This window comes from Phocoena sinus, chromosome 15 (genome assembly GCF_008692025.1).
Source record: "Phocoena sinus isolate mPhoSin1 chromosome 15, mPhoSin1.pri, whole genome shotgun sequence".
Classification (NCBI taxonomy): Eukaryota; Metazoa; Chordata; class Mammalia; order Artiodactyla; family Phocoenidae; genus Phocoena; species Phocoena sinus.
Window position 1 is genome coordinate 72874423 of NC_045777.1, and position 24732 is coordinate 72899154.

Genomic DNA, 24732 nt, shown 5'->3' on the forward strand with positions numbered 1-24732 from the left:
TCATACCCCACACCAATTAATGATTCTGAACATCCCAATTCCAAGCAATGGATTGTGTTTGGGGTTGACAAATGCAGGGGCGGGGTTTGGAAGAAGCCCTTGAAATGTAGGGGGTCTTCCCTGAGGCTTTCTAGCTTAGCCTTTGGGAAGGGGGACGTTGATGAGTCAAGGTTGGTGAGAGTGAATTGGACTCCTGGCTGTGCCAGTGACTTGCTGTGCAGTTCTGGGTCAGTCAGCAAATACATGTCCCCTGCTAAGGGCCAGGCACTGTCCCAGGCACCAAGACAAGAGAGATGTAGTAGAGCCTGGCACCAGGGACGGGGACATGGAGGACACATAATGACAAATAATTAATCTCAGAATTCTAAGTCTGTTCCCCAATCTGGATCTTAGGGTCTCTGCATAACGAGAAGATGGGGCACGACAGTTTTTAAGTGGATGACCCGGGGGCAGTCCCAATATCCCTGGTGTAATTATTAATGGTGCCCCTTCCACTCTCAGAAGGTCCCAGTTTAGACAGTAAACGTACCGTCACTTTTTCTTTAAAGGACATTCCTGATCTAAGCTATCAGGAGGTGACTGGCCTGATTTCAGATTGTGGACGTATCTGAAGTGTCCGTGACGGGGCATTTCTCTGGATTGTTGCCCGTTGCATTGTGATTTGACTATTTTTGACGGAGGGTGAGAGATGGGAGCCACACAGAAGGCAACCAGGAAACAAAGAAGGAAAGAATACCCTTCCCCCGGGCAGATGGGGAACCGAGGCTATGCAGGGTGGGTATCAAGACCCCAAGAAGTCAGGGGTCCAGAGGAGAAGGGGCTTCTCTGACTGTCCCTTTCACCTCCCCTTCCCAAATTCCTCAGTCCTGGCTTCTTATCATGGATTCAACTTGTATGTGGAGCAGCCCATGGTCTTCCAAGAGGATGGAGCCGGCTTTGGGCAGAGCGTGGTCCAGTTTGGCAGATCTAGGTAGGCTCCGCCCACTTCCCCAGCTCCACCCCCTTGGCCTGCAGGCAGGTGGCTGCATGTGGCAGCCCAGGAGTTTCCCTGGAGGAAGGGCAGCATGGGCGAGGAGCCTGTACATGACACCACTGACTACTGACCCCTGGCATGAGCTGGGCAAGGACAGGGTCAGCCGTGCCCAGCCTGCCCAGTCCTTAAGGGTCTGTGATGGCCCTGTGAGGATCCCCGTGCATGAAGGAGTGCAACACCAGATAGCAAATAGGAAACACCAGGACAGGCAGAGAGGGAGGCACTGCAGAAGAAAGGGGGAAACACTTTTTTCCAATGACAAGAGACCCCGCATTTTTATTTTGCACTGGGACCAGCAAATTATGTACCTGCCCTCCCTCCAGAAGTGCACATTCTTGGGTCCCAGAGACGGGGACCCAAGGAGTTGAAGTCACAGTGTGAAGCAAGAATAACCAAAGTCTGGGAGGCAGAAGAAGGGAGACCTCAAACCCAGGAGGGAATTCCAGGAAGACTTCACAGAGGAGGTGGCATTGGCAATGAGCCTGAGAGCACAGGACAGTTCACTTGGCCAAGAGGGAGCACACAGAGGTCACTGAGTTCTAAATGTACATCCCTCCTCCTTCCTCACCCTGATGGCAGGCTGGGAATGTGGAAGCAAGTGCCAGGAGCCAGAGTTTTTTTTTTTCTTTGTTTGTTTGTGTTGAAATATAGCACAGAGACTGAAATGCACAAATCCCAAATCCAACTCAATGAATTTTTCATATGTGTGTACCCAGGTAAACACCACCTAGATCAAGATGTAGAACCTCTCCAGCCCCATCTCGCCTGGGTTCCCTTGGGACTCTCCTGATCATACAACACCGAACAAATCCAAAGAGAGCCTCTGTCCCACTTACCATCACCACCAATTTGTGTTGGGGCCCTATTTTTTTAAAAAAATGAATATAAAACTCTTGATTGACTGCTGTTCACCAGTATTTACAGTAAAGTAAATAATATATATTGGATGTTATTCTGATTGCTACAAAGTTAATGTTTTTCCTCGTTTCTGCTGAGTTGTTATCCAAATACGAGAAGACTGAGCCCACGTCTAAGGAATGGGTTGGGGTGAAGAAAGACATGCAGATCAATAGTCTAAGACTAAAAGTTTATTCACACATTTGTGCCAGCAGGTCCCAAACGGCTACATCTCCAGCATCTGATTCAGTTTCATCCTCAAGCCTTAGACAAACAGGGAGTTCAGGTTTCCATAAAGAAATGGCTCTCTAGAAGGAATCTTGTTAAATGACAATTTAACAAGACTTGCTTGGCTAATTAGTTAAAGTACACTAGTATTTGTCTAGTTTCCTCATCTGAGTAGCGAGGTTGTTGGTAGAGAGAACATTTTTCCAAATTAAAAAATTCTCTCCTCTCAAGGAATTTTGCAAATAAATGGTTGCATTTATATGACTGCAGATACAGATGTGGCTTCTGACACAGCTGCTTAAAATGGTCCCATTTAAATTGTTTATCTTATATTTAAATTGTCCAATTAATGACAGAATTATCTATTTGGTTTCAAAAGCTTATGGCTTTGGGACATTTTTCCGTTTTTTCTATTTGAGGCGACCTATTTCTTGGGTGGCTCCGAACGATGGCTCCTAGGAAACAAATTGCGCTGACCTGTGGCTGGGAAAGGCTGTTTTTGTTCTGAATAGTATTATTTTGGGTGAATGTTAAAACACACACACACACACACACACACACACAAACCATTTGCATACACAAACACACATATATTTATGTATACACACACACATACACAAACAAATAAACAAAAAGCCCAGCATGGCCTTTCAACATACATGGGTTAGACTCGGGCCCTGATTTTTAATAGCCTCACACGTGGCCGAAACCAAGAGCTCCCCTCATGACATCCCACTTCCCCGTGACACTTCTTCACCCGAAGCACCTTGTGCCCCAACCCCCCCTGTGACTGTCTGTCCTGGTTGTGCCTCCAGACTCGTGGTGGGAGCCCCCCTGGAGGTGGTCGCAGTCAACAAAACAGGACGTTTGTACGACTGCCTGGCTGCCACCGGCTTGTGTCGGCCCATCTTGCTGAATAGTGAGTGACTCGCCCCAGGAATCAGGGCCTTCAACCCTCCTACACCAGACCACACCCTCCTCAGCCTCCAGCTCGGACTGTCCCCGCAAACAAGGGTGTGCCCTTGAGTGTGACCCTGTGTGTGTGCCCTCTCAGCACCCCCAGAGGCCGTGAACACGTCCTTGGGCCTGTCCCTGGTGGCCTCCACTGATCTCTCCTGGCTGCTGGTGAGTGTTTCTGGGTCCCGGGAGGGTCTCAATGGAGGAACAGGGGCCAGAGGAGGCTGGGGCTGGGCGAGAAGGAGGGGAAGCGTCCTGGGGGCCCCCTCGCCCACACAGGCCTCTGTCCTCAGGCCTGCGGCCCGACCATGCACAGAGCCTGTGGGGAGAGCATGTATGCAAAAGGCGCTTGCCTCCTGCTGGGCTCCCACCTGCAGATCATCCGGACAGTCCCTGCCACCCTAAGGTCCCCTAGAGACAGCAGTTCCGTGTGGAGCACGTGCTGGCACTGCTCATGTGTGCAGAGCATGAAGCCTGGGTCTTGGCCTCTTGGGCCTCCTGTGTGCAGGTCCCTTCCCAGAGGCCTCAGCAAGCACAGGAGGGGCTGGGAGCATGGTCTGGCCTGGCAGGAGGGGTAGCTCATGGCAGCAGCCCTGAGCCAGCCAAGTGGTAATGGCTCTGATGGGGCAGGAGGGTGTCCAGCTCTTGCAGGAGGCATGAGGGCCCTACATTTGCCAACAGGTACAGGAATGCCCCCTGGTTTCCAGAGGAAGGTCCTTGGGGGGGGGGGTTGGTGAAAATGTGTGGTGAGGACGATAGATCCAAGAATCCAAGAGGGAAGCAGTCCTGGGTCATTCACTGCTGAACTGCCAGGACCCAGCCCAGACCCACTCTTCCCCTTCCAAGGGGAGCAAATGCCCCGGCCATGGGGAGTGTGAGGCACAGTTTTGCAGCCCTGATGTCATCCATAGAGAGTGGTGACTGGGGGCCCTGCCGTGGCTTCCCTCTGAGAGTCTGTCTTTACAAGTTCATCTTCTGTGTCCTTGGGCAAGTGGCTTCTTTCCCTGGGCCTTAGTTTCCTCATTGGTAAAACGGAGTTTAATAATCGAGGTGGCTATTAGGATTAAAAAATTTAATACACATAAAGTGCTTAGACTCCTTTCTGGCACATGTATGTGATCGCCATTATGACTGATTTTCTAGCTGAAGACCATGTGTTCCGTCTAGGGGGAAGATACAGATAAACTGCCCCATCTGTGGCATCAGAGGGAATAGTGGGCCCCAAATGAGATCCAGGGACCACTCAAGGCATGATGTGAACCAGAGAAACCATGATGCCAGCCTTGGTGGGCTTTTAGCAGAAAGTGAAACAGCAGCAGAAAGAGCCCCCTGACCAAATTGTGAGAGCAGAGTCTACAGAGGGGACAGAGAGAGTGGAAAAGACTCTTGTGGGCACCAGGCCCCACCTGGGATGTCTGTGCAGCCAGACATTTACTAGATGGTAAATGTCTTTCCCTAGATGTTTCTGGGGCTCATGAGCTGGGATGCCTGATGAAAATGGGACACAGATGTGTAAAACTGGTCCAGACTTGGCAGGTTTGAATAGATTTGGCAAGACTGTGTGCCAAGCAGTACTGGGTACTGGGTTCTGGGTGTGCATCACCTTATAGCATCCTCTCAAGATCCTTGTGGAGGCCAGGATGATCCCCATTTTATAGAGAAAACTGAGGCTCAAGAGAGGTGAGTTTCCACTTTAGGAAGGGGCAGAGCCCAGAGCTTGAGCCAACCTTTCCTGATTGGCTCAGTTTTTTTTCAGAAGGCCATTCAGCTACAGCCAGCTGCCTGCTATGGGAAGCCCAGTGGATGCAATAAAAGAAGCAAGAAACAGAAGTAACATTGCGAGGGCGCTGGCCCCAGGCCTCGTCTGAGAGAGCATGTGGGGGTGGTTTTGTGATGCAGCTGAAGATGTGGGCCCAAGTACAAGACGTGGTGGCAGGAAACGCCAGCTACCCAGCTGTCAGGGACAGATCAAGGGTGAGAAGGGGAGCACCTGAGGGCTTCTCGGCCTGCTGTGTCGGTGGCTGGATCTCCTGGTCTTCAAGGAAGCAGGGAGGGAAGTGATCTTCCATTTCTTCTGGGCACTGGTGATGTTGGTTGAGTAGGTGGGATGGGTGAGGAGTGAGGAGATGGGAGAAGGCATTCTGCTTCAGTGCCCTGAGGCAGGGTACCACAGCTCAGCATCACACCTCATAGCTGTGGTGGTCTGATCTTCCAGCACCCTGGGGCCAACACAGGATGTGGGGTGCTGGTGGAGGCATCAACCGGGTTTTGCACGCAGGCCACAAGCCCCTATGTAAGTCTGGGGACAACCTGAAATGTTTTATTTGTTCATTTACGTATGATGTGTCTTTCCATTACGGTGTGGACTCCACAAGGGCAGGGACGAGATCTTTTTGTTTTGTTTTTTGCTGTATGCAGGCCTCTCACTGTCGTGGCCTCTCCCGTTGCGGAGCACAGGCTCCGGACGCGCAGGCTCAGCGGCCATGGCTCACGGGCCCAGCCGCTCCGCGGCATGTGGGATCTTCCCGGACCAGGGCACGAATCCGTGTCCCCTGCATCGGCAGGTGGACTCTCAACCACCGTGCCACCAGGGAAGCCCACGAGGTCTTTTTTAAAGCTATGGTCTTCAATCAGGTTTCCCCAGAGATAGACTTAGAGGCTCACCTGGGAATGTTCTCAGGAGCAACACTTATGAGAGTGTGAGGGAAGCAGGACTTGGCAGATGGAGAGGGTACACTGTGAGAGGCCTCAGCTGCCCCACGGAGAGCTCAGAGCATGGCTGGATATGGGTTGCCCGCAGGAGCAGGAGGTGACCTGGGGCAAGGCACCTCCCTTTTGAGTGGGGTGACACTTAGGGAGGAACTCTGCTGGAAGCCATCAACAGCCAACTTCCTGCAGCTGGGAATGAGCACCTCCATCCTGACGGGGGGCAGGTCTTGGTGGCGCACCTTAGCATCCGCTGCAGGTGTGTCCTTGGGTCTAGAACAATGCCAGGCATGTGGTGATGATGGTGATAACAGCTACCTCTTATGGGGTGCCAGGCCCCGTCTTAAGTACTTTATGTACAAATTCATTCTTTTTATCTTTGCAATAATCCCATGTGGTAGGCACTACTATTACCCATTTTACGGATGGGGAAAACTGAAGCCCAGTGAAGTTATGTAACTTGCCCGCATTCACCACTAAGAGGTGGGAAGAGGTGGGATTCGAGCCCAGGCATGCTGGCTCCAGGATGCACATTCTGAACCACTTTGCTAAATTGCCTTCCACTGAGCCCCACAGTATCCCTGGTGGTGTATTCAATAAATATTTGTTGACTAAATGAGTTAGGAGCCCACCCGGGCCCCACCCTCTACTTCTTCCTCCCCTTTTGTAGGCCTTGTGGAGGGAGGGGAGCAACAGGGATTCTGCTGAAGGGAGAAGGGGCTTGGGCAACAGATTTGGACCTCCTCGGTGGAGGGTGTCAGAAACTGGGTGGGCCAGGGGGCCTTGTCATCCCTACGCCAAGGATGGCCCCCTGGCTCTGTGGAGCAGAAAGGGTTTCTGGGTCCCAGGAAGTGGCTGGGACCTGCCCATGCATTTCTGATTCCTCCCTCCCTCTCTGCAGAGTGTCCAAATCAAGAGATAGACATTGTCTTCCTGATTGATGGCTCTGGCAGCATTGACCGAAATGACTTTAAACGGATGAAGAACTTTGTCAGAGCTGTGATGGACCAGTTCAAGGGCACCCACACACTGGTGAAGGCTGGGCCCCCGAGGCCTGGGGATTGGGATCAGGGAGGGTCTACCTCTGGGAAGGCCAACCTGGGAGGGGGCCTGGCATCGCTGGGGGCTGGCTCAGTGGACTTGTGCCATGAGGAGGCCAGGGTCCAAGGTCAAGGTATGGTCCCAGTGCAGGGCCGATTTGAGCCCTAACCTGAGGAGGTACCCCCATCTCATGTACTATGTCCCCACATGCCACAGGAAATACAATGTTTTTGCTGTTTAAATACATTGAAAGGATTATCAAATCAACTTACTGTGATATTTGACTGAAGGTAACTTGGCCAAATGATGATTTCTTTATTATGTTTTCCATGTAACTCACAATTTCTTTACCTTATTATTTTATTTCCCAGTAATCAGTGTGTGTGTGTATATGTGTGTGTATATATATATATATATATTTATTTATTTATTTATACAAATTATTGAGAAGCAAGGAAATATAACCTACAAATTGATTTCATGTATTATAAATTTTTTTAAAAATCTAAGTTTAACAAATATTGTGGTTGGCCAGGCTATTCTTTGTAAACTAAGAAAGGAACATTATTTGGTTTTGATTTTCCAGTTTTCTTTTGGGGCCATTTATTTTTTTCTGGGTCTCAGTATATGTTTGTCGGGCCTCAAAACCACATGGAACATGGTTTGTAAATACAAAATTATTCCAAAATAAAAAACAACTCCTGGGCCCCAGGGCCCTCTTCTTGGCCTTCACAGTTCTTGCTGATGCAATACTCAAACCTTCTGAAGACCCACTTCACCTTCAGCCAATTTCAGACCAGCCGGAGCCCTCAGAGCCTGGTGGATCCCATCGTCCAACTGGGTGGCCTGACAGTTCACAGCCACAGGCACCCAGACAGTGGTGTAAGCTCCGCCCCACGCTGCCTGTGAATGAGCTGCTACCTCACTGCTGCCTCCTGCTGGGTCTGCACAGCCCTTCTTAGAGGCTGAGGGAGGCTCTGGGGAAAGGGGCTCACAGGGGAGCGAGGGGGCTGCAGGCAGAGTCCTCCCTGGAGTGTTTCTGGTCCCATCGCTCATTGCCGTCCCCTGATCTAGGGCGGGACTCCTCTGCAGCGTGTTTCCCCTTTGCCTGGCTTTGGCTTGGCTGGACCCTGAGCCCACCTGGACTTTGCTTCTTGGTTCCCATCCTGGCTCTCCGCTAGCTACCTGGGCCACCCTTGGAGTTACTGACTCTTTCTAAGTCTCAGGAAACTGTCCAATGAGGAAAAACTCACAACTTGGTTAGAAGGATTAAGCGAGATAACGTGGGTGAAGTGTTTCCGCACAAGAAGTGCGAGATAAATGGTTGGGGATTTTATCCAAAAAATGGTGCAGCTCCTCTTTACCTCCCTGGAAGGGACTCAGGAATTATTTCCAAGTGTCTTCTTTGTGCCTTTCTCCCTACTCAGCTCCCTTCATCCCTTCATCCTCTCATCCCTCATCCACTCAAGTCTCTATGTACCATGTGCCTGCCCGGAACTGGGGGCTAGGTGGTCCAGGAAGAAAATGGCTTAGGTGGTGGGACCACAGTGGAATGTGTGGTTCCCATGGGAAAAAACTGGGTAGAACGTCTGGGATCCTTGACTTCCTGCACACCCTTGGGCACTGCCCTGGGGATGGTGCTGGAGAAATATTGAAAAAGGGATGATCTCTCCAAAGGCACTCTCTTTACTTTTGGGTGGCTTTTCTGCCTTGAACACTGACCTGTTGGGACTGGACAACCAGGAAGAAAGCCTCTGTCTCTTGAGTTGAAAGTCACACAGGAGAGGCATCTTTCCCAGTCCCTAAAGCTCCTCCCAGCAGGGGGCGATGGTGTGGTTCTCATCAAAATCCATCCTCTCTCATCACCTCCCTGCTCCCTAGAGCCAAGCCCAGCTCTGCCACTGACTGGGTGGTTGCTGTGGTTTTTTTCTTTCAGAAGTTTCATTACAAAAAAGACAAAAAGGCAACAGCATTAAGGAAAGTTTTGAAAAAAAAAAAGAAATATTACCTACAGTTCCTCTAGCCAACCATCTTGCAGTATTTTGGCAACAAGAAAGAATAAGTACAAATGAATAAATAAATCCTACTCTCAAAAAGCACAGCGTCATTTCCATCCTTGTCTTTATTTAGATTTATTTTATATAGTCACAATCAGGGCAGAAACTATCTTCATCCTGCCATTTTTTTCCATCTCTTCCATAAACCTGTTCCATGCTTCTCTACAGCTTTTATTGTTTTCCTTTGAAATGGCTGTGTACTTTTCCACCAAGGGGCTGGGTCATGATTTGCTAAACCCCTTCCCTAACACGGGACATTTAGGTTGCTTCAGTATTATATCTGGTGTGTGTATGTTATCTGGTGCATATGTGTGTGTGTGTGTGTGTGTGTGTTTATTCTGAGTTTGTAGAACTGCATGAACATATATGTTACATTTTTAATCATTTGTAATAGCTACCGTAGAATTAATGCTTACCTGTAGGCCAGTCACTGTTGGAAAAGCTTCACCTCGTTTGACCCTCAGAATAACCTGATACTATTTGTGTCAGTTATTTATCGCTGCCTGACAAGCCACTCCCAAATTTAGTGGCTTAAACAACACCCCTTTTGTTACTACTTTTCACGATCCTGGGGCTCAGCTCTTCTCAGGTGGGGTCTCTTATGTGGCTGTGGCCATGTGGCACCTGAGGCTGGACTATGAGAGCTTCATTCACGTGGTTGCTGCCTTGGCAGGATTGGCTGGAAGGCGGGGCTCAGCTGGGATGGCTGGGCCTCTCTCTTCAGGTGGCCGCTCCACGGGGTGCCTCTAACAGGTTGGCTAGACTTCTCTCATGGCGGCTCAGGGCTCCGCAAAGTGCAAAAGCTACCAAGGTTTCTTAGGCCCGTAACTGGCACGGGGTCACTTCTGTCGCGTGCTGCCGATTAAAGGGAGTCACAGGCCAGGCTCAACGCGGGAAAGGAACCAGGTGTGGTTCACTGGGGACCATCTTTGGAGACCAGCTATGGTACAATTATTGCTCTCATCTTGCATGGAGAGAAGCAAAGGCGCAGAGAGGTGAAGTAACTTGCCTTGTTGCCTCCTGGGAATGAGGTTCTGTAGTGGATGGAACTTTAGGAACAAGGAATATGAGTACCTTGGTTCTCAGTCTCACTAATGATCGTCAGTATGTATCCATGTCTTAACATACCTGAGTCTCAGGGTGCCAGGACTCCCCAGTCTTTCCAGAGGAGCTTCTAGTGCTGCAAATGATTTCTTCCCAGAATCTCAGTAGAGTCACCCCCTTTTTCTTCCTCGATAGGAAAGAACTATTTCACAGTAAGAATGGGGCCCGTAAAACTGCCAAGACTCCCTGAAATACAGCGACATCATCCCCCAGGCAGACAGAGCCCGCATCGTCCGCTATGCCGTTGGGGTGCGTCCCCTTCCTCGTGGCTCCCCCAGACTCAGCCTGCACCTCCCCCAGGCAGAAGGGCTGGCGGGTTCCTCCTCCTCGGCTGCCTCTCTGCCACAGGTGGGAGATGCTCTCCAGGATCCCGCTGCCAGGACGGAGCTGAACATCATTGGCTCAGTGCCTTTGGAGGACCACGTGTTCAAGGTGGACAACTTTGCAGCACTCAGCAACACCCAGAAGCAGCTGCAGGAGAAGATCTTTGCAGTCGAGGGTAAATGGGGCGTGACCTTGGGTCTCGGAATTGAAAGAGTCGCAACCCAACTGTGCCCCTCAGTCCTGAAGGTTCATCCCTGCTCATAGCTCACCCAAAATTGTCCCCCAGAACCCAAGCCCCAGACCACATTCTCCTCTTTCTGCTCTGAATCTTCATGGTCTCAAGGTCTCCGGGAGCCTGATTGACCCGTTTCCCCACAGGAACGCAGTCAAAGACAAGTAGCTCCTTCTAGCATGAGATGTCTCAAGAAGGCTTCAGTTCTGTCCTCACAACGGTGAGTGGAGTGTGTGCTCGATTAACGAGTATCAGGCACCAGCCCTGTGTTGGGAGCTGGGAACCAGAATAAACAAGAACGCAGACCCTGTCCTCAAGCTCACCATCTAGTCCAGGAGAGACACACAGGCAGTGTATGTAGGTACAGAGAACAGGATAGCGGAGGTTCCTGCTCTCCTGGATCGCATAACTAGTGGGAGGAGGTGAGGCAAACGAAAGACTTTCAGATTGTGCTAAGCACTGGGATAGAGAAAGAGAGGTGTCAGAGGAGGCCTAAGGAGTAACAGCTGAGGCTGAATGATGAGAAAGGGCGAGGCCTGGAAAAATATGGCGAGAGATTGCTCCAGGTAGAGGAAAGAGCAAGTGCAAAGGTCCTGAGTCAGGAACAAGGTTACTGTACTAGAGAGATAGAAGGGCCAGCACAGCTGGAGCAGAGTGAGCTAGGGGCAGCATGGAGAGAGGGTGGGAGAGATGGGAAGCCCGTGCAGACCAAAGAAGTGACAATATAGACAGACAATTGTCTGAAAGTAGATGTGTGTTCAAAATATCCAGAGAGATTTGCTTCAGAATAACTTTGAGGGCAATTGAGGTGGACGTAGACGTGGAACAAGGTTTGTCATGAGTTAATCACTGACGCTGGGTCACGGGTCCTTATGGATTCACTACACATTTCTTTCGACTTTTGTATGTGTCCTAAATTAGCCATAAGCAAAAGTTTGAAAAGGCAATAAGCATTCAGAGGAGGAAATGCCAATCCCGTTCTGAGGGAGCCTAGGAAGACCTCACAGAGGTGACTTAGAGGCTGACTCTTCCAGAGAGAGGAGCTGCGTCCCAGAAAGAGGAGAAAGGAGCGTCCCGGCCAGAGGCTTGGTGTATTTTGGAACAGATTGTCACTGCGCAGGCTCGATTGGGAAGGATCCTAAATGCCACCCTCAGGAGCTTGGGGACAGTGAGCCACCCTGGTTTGCCAGCAGGGTGGTGGCTGCACGTTTGGGTTGGAAGAAACCCAACTCTGGGGCAGTAGATGAAACAGAGGAAAGCAAGCTAGGAGGCAGGAAGGGCAGTGGGTGAGAGGCGCTGGGGTGACCGTGATGGCGGCAGTGGGGACGGACTGAGACATGTAGGAATCAGGGACATGGAGGCTGCTGGTGAGAGCCAGGGAAGAGCAAAGAGAATTCCACATGATGGGCGGAGTCAGTGGCAGCCATTGCTTCGGAATAGGCTGTCTTCTTCTTCTTCCCACCTGCTCTGGAATCCTTTCCTCCCAGGATGGACCAGTTCTGGGGGCTGTGGGGAGCTTCAGCTGGTCTGGAGGTGCCTTCCTGTACCCCCCAAATAGGAGCCCCACCTTCATCAACATGTCTCAGGAGCACGCAGACATGAGTGACTCTTACCTGGGTGAGGCAAGGCTGTGGTCGGAGGGCCGGGCGGGAGACGGGCTGCCTGGGAAGGGCAGGGGCCCGGGGGTGGGGAGTGGAAGCCTCTGTGCTGAGGCCTGGTCCCCTCAGGTTACTCCACAGAGCTGGCCGTTTGGAAGGGGGTACACAGCCTGGTCCTGGGGGCCCCCCGCCATCAGCACACCGGGAAGGTTGTCATCTTCACGCAGGTGTCCGGGCAATGGAGGCCGAAGGCTGAAGTCACAGGGACCCAGGTTGGGTGTGGAGGAGGGTCTCCAGGGGCAGAGAGGGAGATGAAGCGGGTGTGGGACCCAGCAGGGAGGGGCCGGTATCTGGGGAGAGGCGGGACCTGGCCCAGAGCGGGTGCAGGGGTAGGCAGGATGACTCCACGCTCTGCTCTCCAGATCGGCTCCTACTTCGGGGCCTCCCTCAGCTCCGTGGACGTGGACAGAGATGGCAGCTCCGACCTGGTCCTCATCGGGGCCCCCCATTACTATGAGCAGAGCCGGGGCGGGCAGGTGTCCGTGTGCCCCTTTCCCTGGGGGGGTGAGTGGTTGATGAGACCCGGGCTGGGTGGGGTCTGGGTGTGGAGGGGTTGCCTGGGGTGGGACCTGACACTGTTTGTGTTCTGCAGAGGGCTAAGTGGCAGTGTGGTGCTGTCCTGTGAGGGGAGCAAGGCCACCCCTGGGCCTGCTTTGGGGCAGCTCTGACGGTGCTGGGGGATGTGAACGGGGACAGGCTGTCGGACGTGGCCATCGGGGCCCCGGGAGAGCAGGAGAACCGGGGTGCTGTCTACCTGTTTCACGGAACCTCGGGACTGGGGATCAGCCCCGTCCACAGCCAGGTGAAGCCTCTCTGCTTCAGCCTCTTCTGTTCGCCTCCTCCCCCCTCTCGTAGATTCAATTGACGCCGCCTCCTGTCACCGGCCTCAGCAGTGACCATTCCCTTCCTCCTTTTAGTGGTTTACTTTCCTGAATTTCCCCAGGCCCAGCTAAGCACAAATTCTCTTTTCTCTCCTTTGACTCCAGACTTCAGAGTGTGTGGGCAGCTTAGTAGTTAAGAGATCACAGGCCCCAGGTCAAATGCCTGACCAGCCCTGTGAGCTGCGTGGCCTCAGTCAAGTGACCGATTTAGCCTCTGTGAGCCCTGGTTTCCTTCTATGAGAGGATGAGCAAATTCTATTGGCTTCTTGTAAAGATAACTCAGTGAGAGCACTAAGCACTCCATTCCTCAAATATTTATGAATGAACATACGTAATTTATGAATCAACGTGTAAACGATGAATAAATGAATCTATTATGCTCCCATCATTACGCTTTGATTTTGTCATTGACCTGCACCTTCGTGGTCCTCATTGGACCCAAAGTGCTCTCCTCTCTGCCTGTGGACTGTGGGGTCCTCACTTTGCTTGCTCTCCCCTCCTCCCCGCTCTTCAACTTCTCTACTCAGTGTCCTTTCCAAATCTTTCTTCTCCAACCTTTCCAATCCTCTTTCCTTGATTTGCACTGCTTTTATCCTTCTCTGGCCAGCAGATTGCAGGCTCCCAGCTCTCCCCCAGGCTCCAGTATTTCGGGCATTCACTGAGCGGGGGTCAGGACCTCACCCAGGATGGACTGGTGGACCTGGCCGTCGGGGCCCAGGGGCACGCGGTGCTGCTCAGGTGACAATTCCCCTACTCCCCCCTTGCCTGCCCCTTGTGTCTGATCCACTAAGCTGCCCCTTCCCTTGTTCTCCTTCTGGGGGCCAGAGGCCTGTCCTCAGCCCCTCATGCACCCTCAGGAGCCTGTCGGTGCTGAACGTGGAGGTGGCTATGAGATTCACGCCCTCGGAGGTGACAAAGTCTGTGTACCAGTGCTGGGAAGAGCTGCCCACCGCCCTGGAAGCTGGGGACGCCACAGTCTGTCTCTCCACAAAAGCTCACAGGACCAGCTAGGTGAGTTTCCTCCTGGTAGACCCAGACCCTCACTGCCCCGGAGAGGCCCCCAGCCCTATATCTTCAGGACAGAATGAGCCCAGGAACCCAAATCTCACCTCCATGCCCACCCAGCTCTCCTCCTCCCTCCCTCTTCCCACACCCGGGCCTCTAGGTTCTGTCTCCAGGACACATCCGAGGTCTGCTCTCTCCACCGCCTTCCTCGAGGACACGGCTTCGCCTTCCCACCCACTCTGAGCTGTGCCCACGGCTATTCTTGCATGCCCCCTGCACTCTCCACAGGGAACTAAACACTGCTTAACACCCCTCAACCGCCCCTTTCTTGCATTTATAAAGACCAGAAGTTTTGCCCACAATGACCCCATGATTTGGTCCCTCTCTGCCTTTGCAGCCTCACCTTGTCCCCTTCCCCCTACGCCATACACTTTTTTTCTTTTTCGGCCTGGCCACGTGGCTTGCGGGATCTCACTACCCCCATCAGGGTTTGAACCCAGGCCCTCGGCAGAGAAAGTGCAGAGTCCTAACCACTGGACCTCCAGGGAACTCTTTTTTTTTTTTTTTTTTGCGCAACGCGGGCCTCTCACTGTTGTGGCCTCTCCCGTTGCTCAGCACAGGCTCCGGACGCGCAGGCTCAGCGGCCATGGCTCACGGGCCCAGCTGCTCTGCGGTATGTGGGATCTTCCCGGACCAGAGCACGAACCTGTGTTCCCTGCATCGGGAGGCAGACTCTCAACCACTGCGCCACCAGGGAAGCCCCAGGGAACTCCTTTTAAATTAATGTGCCAACCTCCCTCTCCCTTCTGGTCTTAGCCACTATTCCCAGAGTTTGGGATTTTCCCCTCCCTGCTTTTCACCTGACTCCTGTTCATCCTCCAGGTTGGAGCTCAGACAAGGCCCATCCAGGAAAGCATCTCTGACCCCCAGTCTGAGTTAACAAGCCCTCCTGGGTACCACTGAGGATCCCACCCTTGCATGGATCTCGCTGTGATGTTATGTCATACGTGCTGGTCTCTGTTTCTAGGCTGTAAGCTTATGAGGGCAGGGACCATAATTCTCCACCTTCTCCACATGTATCCCCAGCACCTGGTACAGTTCATGGCCCACAGAAAGCGCTCAGCAAGTCTTTATTGCATGAAAAAATGAAAACAGAACATTTGCGCTTCTCTCACTTTCCGTCTTCCATTCCCCCTTCTGCTTCAAGTGACGTCCGAAGCTCTGTCATGTACGATCTGGCATTGGACCCAGGTCGTCTGATTTCTCGTGCCATTTTTGATGAGACCAAGAACTGGACTTTGACTCGAAGAAAAACCCTAGGGTTGGGAGAGCACTGTGACACCATGAAGCTGCTTCTACCAGTGAGGACTTTGGGTTCTGGGAAAGGGAGAGGGAGGCAGGAGCCCAAGGCTAGCCTCTGGCATCTCCACTCCCTGCTGAGTGAGGTGGGAAGGGTGGGCGCCTGCAGCTGGAGAGGGGAAAGTCGGGCCCGAGGAACCTGGCTCCACAGCGTGGATGGGGTGCTGTCTGGACAGCGGGGCATGGATGCAGTGGAGGAGAAGCCCGAGTAGTAGCAAGTAAGGAGGAGGAGAACGGGTTCTTGAATGCCCCTTCTCCCTCAGGACTGTGCGGAGGACTTGGGGAACCCCATCACCCTGCGACTCAACTTCTCCCTGGTTGCGGAGCCCATCTCCTCATCTCAGAACCTGCGCCCTGTGTGGCTGTGGGCTCACAGGACTGCTTCACTGCTTCTGTGAGTCTTCCGATGAAGTCCCAGGGATGTGCTGGCTTTCACTGTGTCTCCATGTGCTTAAGAGCCAACAGTGGCTCCCACCAAACACTTCAAATCTAAAATGCTTCCACCCAGTTACCGCAGCCCCGCCCAGCTTGGATCCCTACACACATCCCAGCTGGTTATCCACTTCACTCCAACATAAACTCTCTGGTTCTCATTCTGCAGACCCTTCCCAACTTTTCTCATTTCTATCTCTGTGCCTTTGTCCATGTCGTCTTCCTTCCTTCCTTCCTTCCCTTCCTTCCTTCCTTCCTTCCTTCCTTCCTTCCTTCCTTCCTTCCATTTTCACCTTATAATTCCCTTACTCTTTCAGAGAAGGCACTGTCAAGGGATCATAGGTACCTAGAACTGCTCAGAGTTTTCCTAGTAAGGGCACATAATAAACAGATTAAGACATTGTTTGGCCGTTGATTTTTACATCCTTCCTGTATGCCATATTTCTTATTTGGAAAACATCACCTTCTCTCCACCTCAAAGATCTCCTCTAGTCCCCAAAGCCCCAGTCTGATCTCCCTCTCTTTTGAACACTACACTCAGCGTCTGTCACCTCTTCTCTGGCCTCCTGTTGTGTCATGGTGATACCATGCCAAATATCATGTTTGACTGGACTCATAGTAATCTGTGTCTACTTCTGTGGCTCCTTTGGTATTGAAGGTTCCTTGAGTGCAAGAACCGTGTCTCATTCACCTGTAGTTCCCACCTTTCCTGACCCAGAACCTGTCCCATCATTGACAATCTGTAATGTTTGCTGAATGGTTGTTCCAGTGAGTGTTGGATTTGACTCCTCAGCTAAGCTTTCTGTTCCTCGAAGCCTAGGATCTTGTCTTATCTTCCCTTTATATTCTAACTGCCCCTCCCTCATTGCCCTACTTGCCAGTGTTTAGCACAGCGCTGGGTGCAGGGTGGGTGCTAATACTCAACGTCGATGAGTGATCCTAATGAGGGGATTGGAGATGGCTTAAGACACGGATGGGAAGAGAATATACTGTTTTGCTGCAGCTCCCCTTTGAGAAGAACTGTGGGCAAGGGGACCTGAGTGTCAGCCTCACCTTCTCAGGGTGAGTGAGCCCTATCTCCTTTCATAGCCAGACACTCAAGCTTTTGGGTCTCCCATCCTCATAGGATGAGAAGTCCTTGTGTTTCCCTTTGGCTCTCCTTCTAACAAAGAAATGCTTTTGATGGGACAGTTATCAGCCTGTAGCTCATGCGTTCCCACAGCCCTGCCCCTGCCCCTGATTCAATTCCAATCTACTTCCTTGAGTCTCTGTCCCAGTCTTGTCCTTCCTTGTTCAGCCTGCAGACCCTGGTGGTGGGGAGCTGCCTGGAGCTCAATGTGACAGTGACCGTGTGGAATGAGGGTGAGGATTCCTGTGGAACTGTGATCAGCTTCTACTATCCAGCAGGGCTGTCCTATCGACGAGTGTTAAGAATCTAGATAAACAGCTCCCTTGGGCTCTAGTGGCTGGGACCGTTCTCCTGCTCTGGTTTATAATAGGTTCCTCTTAATTTCTTCTATAATGAAATATAAACACACACACACACACACAAGTGCATAAGGCATATGTATAGTTTAATGACTAACTATTAAGCAAAAGTGTATGTAGTTAACATCCGGGTCAAGAAGTAAAGCACTGCTAGCACCTCCAGAAGCCCTTTCAATGTGCGCCTTCCCTCATCCTAACCTCACACTCTTCCCAAAGGTAATCACTATTCTGACTTTGCAATGATCAGTTCCTTGTATTTCTTTATAGTTTTACCACCCATAAATACATCTCTAGATAATACTGTTGGGTTTTGCCAATATTTGAACTTTATATGAATGGAGACATGTTGTATGTTCCTTTTTTCCTGCAAGTTTTAAATTATAGTTGATTTACAATCTTATATTAGTTTCAGGTGTACGACATAGTGATTCAATATTTTATAGATTACACTCCATTTAAAATTATTATAAAATATCGGCTATATTCCCTGTGCTGTATAATATATCCTTGTATCTTATCTATTTTATACACAGTAGTTTGTACCTCTTAAACCACGACCTGTATCTTGCTGCTGCCCCCTTCCGCTCCCCACTGGTAACCACTAGTTTATTCTCTAGATCTGTGAGTCTGTTTCTGTTTTGTTATATTCACTCGTTTGTTTCATTTTTTAGATTCCAAATATAAGTGATAACAATGTTGTATGTTCTTTTGTGTCTTTCTTCTTTTCTTCAATGTTATGCTTGTGAAATTCATCCATGTTGTTGCTTGTGGCTATGGAATATTTTCACTACTATTTAGAATCCCTTTGCATGACTAAATCACAATTTATTTACCCATTCGATGATCGATGGTCATTTGAGTTGTTTCTGATTTTGGCCATGACTATTCTTGAACATGTATCCTGGTGCCCCTACACATAATATTTGGAAAGTATATACCACATGTGGAATTGTTGGATCATTGGCTATGTGTATCTTCAATTTTAATAAGTAAAGCCAAACCATTTTCACCTATTTACACTTCCATCAGCAATATATGAGAATTCCTGTGGCTTTACATCTACCCTGACACTTGGCATTGTCAGACTTTTAAATTTTTGTTGATCTGGTTGGTGAGTAACTATATTTCTTTGTAGTTTTAATTTGTATTTCTCTAATGAGGTTGAGCAACTTTTCATTTGGACTTCTTGGTTGTTTGGATTTCTTCTTTTAGGAAGTGCTTGTCCAACTCTTTTTCTTATTTTTCTACTGAGTTGTCCATCTTTTTCTCATTGAGTTGTAAGAGCTCTTTGCATATTCTGGTTACTCGTCCTCTTCCAGTTATATGTGTTCAAATATCTTTTCCATTCCTACTGCTTGTCTTTTCAGTCTCTTTATAGTGTCTTTTAATAAATAGATGGTCTTAATTTCGTTGTGGTTGATTTTCATCAAAATTTTCCTTTGTATTTAGTGTTTTATGTGTGTTTCATGTTTAAGAAATATATCCCTACTCCAAGGTTATATATAAAGACATTCCCTTATATTATCTTCTAAAAGATTTCTAATTTTGCCTTTTCACATTTGAGTCTTTAATCCAGTCAGGATTTATTCTAATGTATGGAGTGATGTAGGGATCCAGTATTTGCTTGTTTGTTTGTTTTGTATGGGCCAATTTTCCCAGGACCATTTACTGAAAACTTGTCATTTCCCCTACTGCTTTGCAATGCCACCACTGTTATACATCAAGCCCATATATACATGTGGGTAAATTTTTTAAAATTCTTTCTCCTCCTCTGGAAGCAACCCCATCAGCATCCCCTGCGCCTGGCATGTGAGGCAGTGCCCACTGGGAATGAGGGCCTGAGGAGCAGCAGCTGTAGCATCAACCACCCCATCTTCCAAGAGCGCACTAAGGTCAGAGCTTCCCCCCAATCCTCATCACTCTTCTCCCTCGTCCTGGCCCATTTCCTTCCCTCACTCCACCATGGCCTTCCCTATCCCCAACCCTTCTTTCTTCCTCCCTCAGGGCACCTTCATAGTCACATTTGATGTCTCCTACAAGGTCACCCTGGGAGACAAGTTGCTTTTGAGGGCCAATGCAAGCAGGTGAGCCCCGGCCACATATGGTGTGTCCCTCGCTCTCCTTTTTCATGCCCCAGCCAGAAACTCCTCTCCTGGATTCCTTCCCAACCAGTCACCCCTCTCTCCCTCCAGTGAAAATAATAAGCCTACATCCAACAACACTACCTTCCAGCTGGAGCTCCCAGTGAAATATGCTGTCTACACAGTGATCAGCAGGTACTTAATTCCTGGCCCTCCCTTTGGACCTTCCTCCAAGCCTAGTACCTCCCGCTGCAGGCCAGCCTGCTCTTTTGAGGATGCGTATCTAAGCTAGCCACTCTGATTCCCCACATGGCGATTCTTGTGACCAGCCATATATTTATACCATAGCACCATATCCCACAATTCTTGGTTCTTCTCTGACGAACTGACCTGCTGGTGGGACACACATACCTTGCCACCACTGTGTATCCTCTTCTCTCTCTCCAAGATGCAGGTTTCCTTTAACATGAAGCCAGTTCCAGCCTTTGTGCTAAACACGAATATGCTGAACTGAAGCTACTAGATTAAGACTGAGGCTTTTCTGAGCACTCTGAAGTGGGGAGCTTGTGCCCAACAGGATATGGTCTGTCACCACACAGAGTGAAGAGAAGGTCAGGTTTTCACAAAACTCAGAGGACAGCAGAGATGTGAGAAACTGTTGGGACGGTTTTGAAGAGCCCAGGGCTGAGCAGCCCACAGGAAAGGCAAGTGTAGGGCTGCTGCTCTGGGTTCTAAAGGTTGGGGAAGGGGCCAGGCTGGGAGCAGGACAAGGAGCCCCACCCACCTGGCTAAATTCCAGAGGCTTTAGAGTTGATCAGAAGCTTACAATATTGCCATGGGACAGAGTTTGCTGCTGCTGTGCCAATTTTTAGGGGAACTAGAGAGGGGGTTCAGGCAGTGTCATTGCCTTCCAAATCCCATGTGTGAATTTCCCCTTCTATCCATGGGAAAACACTGACATTTACAATAAGAGCTCACTGTCATATATACTTACGATATGCCAGGCCTTGTTTTAAGTACTTTACATGTATTTACATTTATTTAACCACTCTATTAGCTCTGTGATATAGCTATTGTAAATTTATTTATTTATTTATTTATTTATTTTTGGCTGCGTTGGGTCTTCGTTGCTGCGCACGGGCTCCCTCTAGTCGCGGCGAGCGGGGTCTACTCTTCGTTGCAGTGCGCGGGCTTCTCCTTGCGGTGGCTTCTAATGTTGCGGAGCACAGGCCCCAGGCTCGCTGGCTTCAGTAGCTGTGGCACGTGGGCTCAGTAGTTGTGGCTCCTGGGCTCAGTAGTTGTGGCTCGCAGGCTCTAGAGCGCTGGCTCAGTAGTCGTGGTGCACGGGCTTAACTGCTCCGCGGCATGTGGGATCCTCCTGGACCAGGGCTCGAACCCGTGTCCCCTGCACTGGCAGGCAGATTCTTAACCATTGCACCACCAGGGAGGTCCTGATATAGTTATTGTTATACACCTTTTTGCCAACAAGGAAATCCAGAGGTTTTTACCCCTGTCGTTCAGCTGGTAAGTGGCAGAACCAGGAATCAAACCCAGGTGGTTTGGCTCCAGAGCTGTGCCCATGGCCATATACTACATGCCTCTCCAAGGATGGGAGAAGCTGAGTGATTTACTCAAATTTGAAAAGAGGTTTAGAACTGGAAGATTTTAAGGTGGGAAAACTGAAGCAGAGAGAGAAAGGGGTAGGATGGGGAGCGGCGAGGAAGGCTAGTATACTAAGTGGAAAAATAGATTTTAACATTCATGGCACTGCTACAAACCTCATCACAAGTCTGTTACAGGCATTATTGTTAGCATCTCCGTTTTCAAGAGGGAAAAACTGGCCCAGAGAGGTTAAGGAATTTGCCTTAAGTTACTCAGGTAGGAAGCGGCGGATCTGAGATGTGAACCCAGGTGGTCTGGCCTATGTGCTTAATCACCAAGCTGACAGTCACATCTGTGGGAAAACTGCGGGGCCCATGGAGTTTCTGTAGGGCTGGCCTGGCTTCTGCACACTAGTTGCTGGTGAAACCTGCAGGTCCCTCTGCTTGTCTGCCTGATTCCACTGAGCCCTTAGTTGTTAAACCCTGGGAAGGCAGGGATTATGGCTTGTTAAATGTTGAATCTCCAGAGTCAAGCACACAGCCTAGCAGATGATGAATGTTGACTAAAGGAGGCCATGGATGGATGGATGGATGGAAAGAAAGCCACCTGCAGCCTGGAGCATTTATGTCCACTCTGTGGGCTTGTGTCCACACACCATCTTTCCTCCCAATTACTTAACTGCCCCAGGAGAGCCGGATCTGTTTTCTTCATTCCCATCATGGAAGGGCTTGCACCCCACCTCCAGGCCTTGGTTCCCTCAAGTCCCCTTAGGGTTATTTGCTCTGGCAGCTGCCTCTGCAAGCATTACGGGGGGCCAACCGTGTACCTAGTAGAGAAAGCAATGGGAACGCCTTTTTCCCATGGGAAATGTTCAGACATCACGAGAGGTCATGTTCAAGTTGGGCCTTGAAGTGAAAATTTCCAGAAGGGGAGTGGGTAAGGACATTCCAAGCAGGAAGAAAAAGAGCTTGAGCAAAGTCATGGGGAGAGGAAAGGGCCGGGGTCTCAAGGGACAAGCTAGCAGTTCTGGGGGACGGGGGAAAAGGCCACGAAGGAGAGGAGCTGAGGCTGCACAGTCACAGGGGGACCATCATCGCTCCCCTGGGTCATCTGCTGGGCCCAACAGAGGCCTCAGCACAGGCTGGCGTGCAACTGAGGATGGTGCCAGGTGTGTTCTTCACCAACAAGCCCTCTCTCTCTCCAGGCAGGAAGAATCCACCAAGTACTTCAACTTTTCAGCTTCTGACCAGAAGAGCAGAAAAGAGGCCGAGCATCGATATCGTGTGAGAGGCCAGGGAATATCCACGTCTGTCCCTCCCATGTGAACGTAGGAAGCTGGTGGGCAAGGATGGAGAGGAGTCGAGGGCTGAAGCCAGGAGAGGTGGCGGGGGATTTGGGATGCTCCAGGGACCACAGTAATGTTTTGTCTCTACTTTCTGCAGGTGAGTAACCTGAGTCAGAGAGATCTGGCCATCAGCATTCATTTCTGGGTCCCAGTCCTGCTGAAAGGTGTGGCTGTGTGGGATGTGGCTATGGTGGCCCCTTCATGGGTGCCTGTCTGTCTTTTGTCACTCTCCAGGGTCTGATCCCACAGTGCCTCATATCCTCTCACGAGTGGACTGTGGATCCTTCTACGGCTATTCCCCTCACTTCCTAGAGTCTCCCCTGTGTGTCAGAGAGGGAAACTCCCCAGCAACCTGACTTCCAGACCCAGATTCCAAGCAGTCTCGTGCTGGTGAGAAGGATCCCACTGCAGAACGAGCTAGGAGCTGGGGGATCCAGGGAAATGTACTGCTAGCTGTATCACCATGTTTACGTTCTGTGATTGTCCATCTATTCCCCACCCCAAATGTGATAGATTTCATTTTCTCTTGTGGTTCCTCCTTAAGTGAAGACCCTCCTCAGTTTCATTCCTCTCCTGTCCCCAGGACTGCTCCACTGCTGCCTGCCTGAGGTTCTGCTGTGACATCCCCTCCTTTGGCATCCAGGAGGAACTTGACTTTATTCTGAAGGGCAACCTCAGCTTCGGTTGGGCCAGCCAGGTGTGTCCCTTCCCAGACTCAGGTGGGGCCTGATGTGTCTGTGCCCACCTCAAGCCAGGATGTTTCTCTAACCCCAAGCCCTCCCCAGAGCTAGTTCCCAGCCCTCCCCTTCTTTTTTGTAGACTTTGCAGAAGAAGACATGTGTCGTGAGTGTGGCTGAAATCATTTTCAACAGATCCGTGTATTCCCAGCTTCAAGGACAGGAGGCATTCTTGAGAGCCCAGGTAGTGACCATGTGGTAGGCAGTGACCAGGCTGATCAGAGAGCTCCTGGTGCTAAATCTGTGATGATGGGTGGGGGGCTTGCAAGCCTGGAGGGAGGAAGGATGGAGGTCCCCAGGCAGGCAACTGTTCCTAAGCCCATGAGTGCTTCTGTATCTCACCCCTTGGAGCAGAGACTGATAAAGAAAGGGAGGGAGTTAAAGATTGGGAAACTGGGAGGAGTCTGGAAGAGCAAGAGGCCTGATACTTTCTGATCCCCAAATCAGGTGGAGATGGTGCTAGAAGAGTATGAGGTCTATAACCCCATCCCCCTCATTGTGAGCAGCTCTGTGGGAGGACTGCTGTGCTGGCTCTCATCACAGCTACACTGTACAAGGTGAGTGCTTTCATCTCACTCTTGACACCACCAGCACCCAACCCCAGCCCTCCCACAGACAGGAGGGTATAGCAGGAAGAACTCAGACAGTGAAGTCAGGCAGGTCCGGGTACACATTTTTGCTCTTACTCGCTGTACAATGTCAGGCAAGTTGCTCAACCTCTCTGAGGCTCTTTCATCATTTTCGAAATGAAATCATGCCTACATCATAGAGTGACTGAAATGAGACAAACATGAGGCCAGGGTATGCAGAATCTTTGCTTTTCTGCTATGGATGATGTGTACGGCTACTGAGCTGGGCACAGAGAAGACACTCAGTACGTGATAGCTGTTGTTCACATAAGTGTTCTAGCACACAAATACAAGTCAGTTTGTCTTCCTTCTTCTGTCTCAGCTTCTTCCTACTCCCAACTTCCTACCCTGCCCTCTGATCCAGATTTTCTGATTTATTTCCCCTCACAGTGTGGCTTCTTCAAACGTCAACACAAAGAAATGATGGGTGACAACCTTGAAGACACTGTCACATTCAATGGGGACTATCTCAGCTGTGAGGCCCCCAATCAGCCTTTGTCCTAAGAATCCACTTTCCCATTTAGCTGTACCCCCACGGGCTGACTTCCATGGGAATAACTTCTGTGTAGATCTGGACTGGCCTGAGCAACTTGCCAGGTGCTAAGCCATCTTCCCAAGGCATCGAAAGGTTTTTATATTTTTACATATCTACCAGACTTCTTCAGTGATGACCCACTTTTTACAGAAGCGGGCGTGATACCAGCATGAATTCTCATAGGTATAAGAACCGTCACATTAAATGAGGATGTTTATAACACGATTTCCTTGTATGAAAGAGCTCTAATCTAGGGACCTGAATGCTGTGCTAGTAACGGGGGAGGGGCTGCTTGTGGGTACAGAAAATGTTCTCTCTTTCTCAGGTGACTGGGGCCTGTGAGCATCTTTTCTTAATGGTGCCGTGAGTAGTTTTAGGAGAGGAGGGCAAAATAAGTTCTG

General features: G+C 50.4%; 1 protein-coding gene across 1 annotated transcript; it reads left to right on the forward strand.

Moving 5' to 3' along the window:
• Positions 1–767: 767 nt before the first annotated feature.
• Positions 768–24300, forward strand: LOC116740493 (integrin alpha-D-like). Its single transcript, XM_032606134.1, is given in 36 exon segments — positions 768–774; positions 865–970; positions 2974–3077; positions 3213–3283; positions 3409–3521; positions 5971–6080; positions 6723–6853; positions 7598–7714; positions 7716–7744; positions 10159–10199; positions 10202–10272; positions 10372–10522; positions 10726–10799; positions 12067–12196; positions 12307–12449; positions 12600–12745; positions 12832–13039; positions 13726–13856; positions 13976–14100; positions 14103–14133; positions 15331–15484; positions 15746–15839; positions 15842–15876; positions 16918–16976; positions 17212–17350; positions 19178–19294; positions 19407–19486; positions 19595–19678; positions 22290–22368; positions 22528–22635; positions 22743–22820; positions 23014–23127; positions 23250–23351; positions 23615–23690; positions 23693–23724; positions 24187–24300. Coding segments are annotated over 36 exon segments (3504 nt in total).
• Positions 24301–24732: the final 432 nt, after the last annotated feature.